The sequence below is a fragment of the Pinus tabuliformis genome, chromosome 5_1 (assembly GCF_031772625.1).
Source record: "Pinus tabuliformis cultivar Carrire ecotype Pingquan chromosome 5_1, CPIR1, whole genome shotgun sequence".
NCBI lineage: Eukaryota > Viridiplantae > Streptophyta > Pinopsida > Pinales > Pinaceae > Pinus > Pinus tabuliformis.
This window is the reverse complement of record NC_142305.1, coordinates 344,054,594-344,060,825: the sequence shown is the minus strand read 5'-3', so window position 1 is coordinate 344,060,825 and position 6,232 is coordinate 344,054,594. Positions and strand designations below refer to the sequence as shown.

The window sequence follows — 6,232 nt, the reverse complement described above, 5'->3', positions numbered from 1 at the left end:
TGCACACATTTCAAAAGAGATGGATCACATGATGCATCCACATGCAAGTTGCCTTGGGATAGAATTGAGCAAGAAATAAACCAACCCAAAGGTAAAACTAATGACAAAGAGAGAGGTAAAGCACTTGAATCTGTTCGCTATGTTGTGGCATACAGTAATATTGGAGTAAATGAAGACATATTTAATGCTTCACTTGCTTCTTGGAAAAATTATTGGTTGCTTGATTTAGGATCAGCTTGGCACATGACCTTTAGAAGAGATTTTTTTGAAGAATTCACCGACAATGTTGATGGAGAAGTATACTTTGCAGACAAATCAAAACTTAAGCCATCAAGGCTTAACTCAATTAGCCTTAAATTGCTTGGTCTTCCAGACTTTCTTCTGCATCATGTTTTATATCTCCCACAACTATGGAGAAACTTGTTGTCCTTCGTCCACATCCACCAATAAGGACACTCCATTCATATGTTTGATGGCAAGGTTGAGGTGAGAAAAGCATCAGATCGCTCACTTATCATGTCAGGGATAGAAGAATAAAGGCTTCTCAAGTAGTAAGGTACCTTTGGTCATGAAAAAAAATTCTCATACAATTCTCATTATGAAGAAGGTACATTTCGACCAAGTTTATTATGGCATGCTAAATTTGGACACTTGAACTATGACAACCTCTGCTTTTTGAAGAAAAATGGTGTTACTTGTTTTCCTACAATTCCTAGGAAGCTTAAGCAATGTGATGCTTGCATTCTAGGAAATCATAGCAAATAGTCTTTTCATGATTCACATTCTAGAGCACATAGAAACCTTGAACTCATTCATTCAGATTTATGTGGTCCAATGGTTGTTCCCGTTTCAAATGAAAATAAATATATGATGGCAGTTTTTGTTGACTACACTAGAATGTGTTGGGTTTATTTATTGAAGAACAAATTTGATGCTTTTCAAACATTCAAGAACTTTCATACATGGATTCAAAATGATGCACAATCTCATATTGGCTCCATTCACACTGATAATGGAAAATATTACACTTCAAATGAATTTGAAAACTATATTTTCCAACATGGGATCAAACATCAAACAAATGTGCATTATAATCCCCAATAGAATGGAGTAGCTAAAACAATGAACATGAAAATCTTAAATATGGTGCGCTCCATGATGTTTTTCAAGAATGTAAAATTGATGTTTTGGGTGATGCAGTTCTATGTGTTGTATATGTAAAGAATAGATGTCCATTTAATGCTATTAGAAACAAGACTCTTTATGAAATATGGTATGGGCACATTCTTTCAGTAAAGCATCTCAGGGTCTTTGGTTCCACATGTTATGCCTTGGTACCAAAGGTACATAGAAACAAACTTGGTGCAACGAGACATAAGTGTATCTTCCTAGGGTATTCAAACACCTCCAAAGCATATCGTTTCTATGGTGAAGTCAATAAAAAGTTTATTGTATCTAGAGATGTAATATTTATTGAATCATCCAAAGCTGACAATGTTATTGAGCGGCAACTTGATCGCTTGAATAGATTCACAAATCATGAATTTGATAATCATATTCCACATATTTAAGGGGGAATTCCTATATTAGATCAACATGTGGAATCTTCTTCTGAAACACTCTCTCCCCCACATGAAACTCCAACAATGGATGATATTTTGAGTGATGTGATTGACAGAATTTGGAGACTCAATCTTGATTTAGTCCCAAATCAATCAACTGAGCAACCTAGACCATCCTGGAAAGGTCCCCCAAACTGGCTCACTAAGACACTTGAAAGTGTTCATCCTGATGAGGTTGGAAATACAGGAACTAGAAATTCAACCCGACAAAATGAAGGTGATGTAGATGACTCTGATTCACCTATTCATATGGATGTTTCTTCTGATTGTGAATTGAATTTGTTTATAGACTTTGAACCAAATTCCTTCAAAGAAGTCACTTCTCATGATGAATGGAAAGAAGCAATACAAAAGGAGTATGATGCTTTGATAAAGAATGGCACTTAGAAGCTCGTTAATTCTCCATTGGGAACCAAACCAATTGGCTGCAAGTGGGTATACAAGAACAAGTATAAAGCTGATGGCTCATTTGACAAACACACAACTAGGCTTGTGGCAAAATGTTTTGCATAGAAGGAAGGGGTTGAATATGAGGGGAATTTTGCCCTCACAATAGAATGGGCTACCATCCGGACACTCTTTGCCTTAGCAGCTCAGAACGGTTGGAAAGTCCATCAAATGGATGTAAAAACTGCTTTTTTGAATGGAGGTCTAAAAGAGAATGTTTTTATGTTCAAGTCTGAAGGATTTTCTGTGAAAGGACATGAACATAAAGTATGTAAATGTGTGAAATCCTTGTATGGCCTCAAACAAGCACCGTGAGCCTGGTATTAACAACTAATTGAGCATCTTCTGAAAGTCAATTTTAAGCATTATGATCTTGATGATGCAACTTTGTTTGTCAAGGAAGTTGGCAAAATAGTTGTATATGTTGTGGTATATGTAGTTGATCTTTTGATGATGGGGAACAATGAGAGCTACATTGCATCCATAAAGAAGAAATTGAGGAAAGGTTTTGAAATGAATAATTTGGCTATGTTCATTACTATCTTGGTATTAAAGTAACTTAACATCCAAAGTCCATATTCTTTTCTCAAAAGAAGCAAAATGGAGATTTGTTGAACAAGTTTGGCATTAGTGAATGCAATACTCTGACTACCCAATGGAACAAAACTTAAAGCTCACATCCATTGGACGAAAAGAATCTGAGGACGCAACAAAGTATAGACAACTTGTAGGAATTCTCAACTACCTGACTACTACCAGACCAGACATTTCGTTTGTTGCTAGAATCCTCTCTAGGTTTATGCAAAAGCCTTGTGAGGGACATTGGTCTGCTACAAAAAGAGTTCTAAAGTACTTGAAGGGAAGTCAAGACTTTGGACTCAAGTATACACAGGTGGGCGACTTTAGCTTGATTGGATACTCTGATTCAGACTTCGATGGAGACAAAGAAACTGGCATATCTACTTCTGGTTATGCTATGAGTCTCGGATTAGGAGCTGTCTCCTGGAGATCATGCAAACAATCAGTTCCAGCAGATTCCACAAAAAAGACAGAATATGTGGCAACAGCTGAGGAAACAAAAGAAATTGTGGCTCAAGAAAATTCTGGAAGATTTGCAGGTAAAACAAGTACATTCGACTCCACTCATAATTGACAATACCTCGGCAATAAAGTTGGCCAAGAACCCAAAGTTCCATGATCAAACGAAGCACATCAATACAAAATGTCACCTGATTCGACATCATGTTGAGGCCAAAACAATCCATCTTCACCATTGTTCCACTAATGAGGAGATTGGAGACATCTTCACCAAAGCGCTTGGGAGAGAAAAGCTTGAAAGGTTCAGAATGATGCTTGGACTCACCAACATCCCTTCACATTAAGGGGGGTAATGTTGACACCTAATCATAAGGATTGGATGAACAACTTTAGATAGTATAAATAAATAATAAGAGAAAGTTGAGAGCCATCATGAGATGAAACTCAGTAGGCACTCCCTCATGTATATAACTATGAACAACCTAAATGAATAAACATAATTTCATTTGAAGAGTTACCTCAATTACATTAATTCTTAATATTATTAATAATTGATATACATATTTGATATGGATATATAAGTGTTTATCAACCACATTTCTTAATGTGGTTGTGCTACTATTTAACATAATTCAATTGATATTAAATTTTAATGTAAATTAACTAAAATAAAAAGTAACGTTTTAACACAAAAGATTTATTTCGTCTTAAAAATATCCTTAATGGTGTATGTGAGATTTATCCACTTGTGAGAAAGCTATTGCTGGTTATCTCGCCTTTTCTTGTAAAGTTTTTTCATTTATAGTTTGACGGATATGTCTGCGATCTGTAGAGGATTGATATCTGCTATTTGCTATATCAAACACTTAATAATGAAGCTGTTACGTGTTTTCCTGTTGAAAAAAGAGAAAGCAATCACAACCTTTGTTTTCCCTATTTAGCTGCAATTAACAGTGAGATTAATCTTGGGAAAGCAGAGAAGTTTAGTGTTAGGAAGGCGTACTGTAAAATGTGGCATTTTTTTACCATTTCCTCTTAAAACAGACTAGAAAAAATACAAGTTGCAAGTTAAATCTACAGTGATCTCGATACAATTCTATACAGTACAGCTATCTAAGCCAATCAACTCAATCACTCTATATGGACAAAGCATCTGTGTGATCATCAATTTAATTAACGGAGAAATGTGCAACTCATACAACATGTGGCCACCCCAAATTAGCGCATAAATGGGCAGATCGATGTTTAATTTAGACTTACATGCTAAGAGCATCATAAAGCCCTTCAATATAGTTGCAGTGTACGACACCCAATCTTGTAAAGAAGAGGTCCGTAGTTCCGATGTTATGTTACGACAGGGGCAACTTGTACATAGGACGACCTACCAGTCGGATCTATAGCTAGCGAGGAAAAGAAAATTACAAACAGCAGCAACAATCAGAAGCGGGCGGTAAACTCTGTATCCCAAGTTCAACTCGAAGAAAATCTGAGAGGTGTATACACTTAAAAGCGAGTGGCAACCACTACATATTTTTCCACAGCATCAGCTTCGTCGCTTCTGCTTTACATAGCTTATATCGGTAGTCCTTCAAAGGTCTGGCCGAATTGCCAATTTGCATCAGTGACGTTATAGGAAGTGATCGTTGATCCATCGCTGGTGGTGACCTGGAAGGAGAGACTCTGCCCAGTCAAATAGGTGTTGCTCTGCCAATTCTGTCCCCAGTTGCGGGACATTGCTTCCCAACCAGTGTTGGAACCTTTGATGGAAACAGCCACCACGTCCCCTGCGCCTCCTACGTTGGTAATGAGCACCAAATTGAAATAGGGGTTCCCACTGATTGTGAATCGAATTCCTCCTGTCCTCACGCATGGTACTCTGCACGCATTAACATTAATTTTGAATCGTAGTCATCCATCCCAGTTACCGTGAACTTGGTAAAAAAATCGAAACTTAGAGGATAACGTTGATAGAAGAAGAGCAAACATTAATTACCTTCGGAACATGATGGGAACAATGCCACCCTTGTCAATGGCAATCTGTTCAAAAGCAGGTTGAGCCATGTCGAAGTGTCGGAGAGGTGGATTGCACCATCCTCCATTGTCATTGGGAAGAGAAGAGTTCGGGGGGCAGAAGTTAGTAGCAGTAACTGTCACATTGCCGGGCAGACACCACTGAGGGTCAGACTGGTCGTCGCATTTCATTTCGTAGCAGGCTCCACATGTAGCTCCATTGTTGAAAAGCGCCGTGCTCAGAGCTGTAGTGCTCGTACCATAACCTTGGCTATACAAATTACCGTATCCGCACGCACCGTCTGTCAATATTACACCATGCAATTACTTAGCTAATATATGGTATTACAAATACCATTCATAAAAACAGCGTAACCACCTAATTCAATGGAATGTTTTTGAGGTTATAACTATTCTTATTGACTTTCAACGGGTTTCAGGCAAGGTAGACTTACCCATTGTGCCTGACGCGTCACTGCCACCATAAAAAGTAGCATGCGCGGATTGCCAGCTGCTATCTAATGCATAAGCCACACCAGCTATCCAGCAGAAACAAAACACGGTCACCAGTTGTAGAAGCGCCATTTCTTTGCAAATCGTTCAAATACCAAGAAAAGCGATAAACGCGTAGTTATCTTACTTAGAAAACGAAGTCGGAAATGATATCTAAGTTGATACTGATTGCAGAACCCAACATATCTCAATTATATAGAATGTGAGGTTAACGAGACTTATGATTTCTTCCAATAAAAAATGTCCGATTCTATAGGGCAGTAAATACAAGAATATGGAGACATTAAGAAGACTTTGAGAAAGATAATACTATAATAACTTCTACATGCAACGCACCTTCAAACTAACCGTAGCAGCATCTCATCCCGCGAATTGGGCCACCTGCACATGGGATTGGGGTCTCTAAAATATTGCGATAATGATCCCTATCAATCGACCGTGTCGTTATTATAACCGACCCTGGGAAGTTCGGACAAGGGGGCTGAAAGCCGTTTCCGGTTAGGATTCCGCTACCAAACCTATAATATATAAGAATTAATTGAAAATGAAAGCCATTTTAATTGGTATCTGCGCTCGAAATTCGGAGTGTTTTGAATATATTA

The 6,232-nt window shown here is 37.9% G+C and overlaps 1 protein-coding gene across 1 annotated transcript; it reads right to left on the bottom strand.

The window, feature by feature from the left end:
- Window positions 1-4,301: 4,301 nt before the first annotated feature.
- On the bottom strand, window positions 4,302-5,776 carry LOC149164858 (expansin-A2-like). The gene is made up of 3 exons (XM_089431014.1): window positions 5,573-5,776; window positions 5,101-5,419; window positions 4,302-4,983 (listed from the first exon to the last, which is right to left on the bottom strand). The coding sequence occupies exons 1-3, from the start codon at window positions 5,700-5,702 to the stop codon at window positions 4,680-4,682; spliced, it is 753 nt and encodes a 250-aa protein (XP_089287140.1). The 5' UTR covers window positions 5,703-5,776; the 3' UTR covers window positions 4,302-4,679.
- Between the last annotated feature and the right edge of the window lie 456 nt (window positions 5,777-6,232).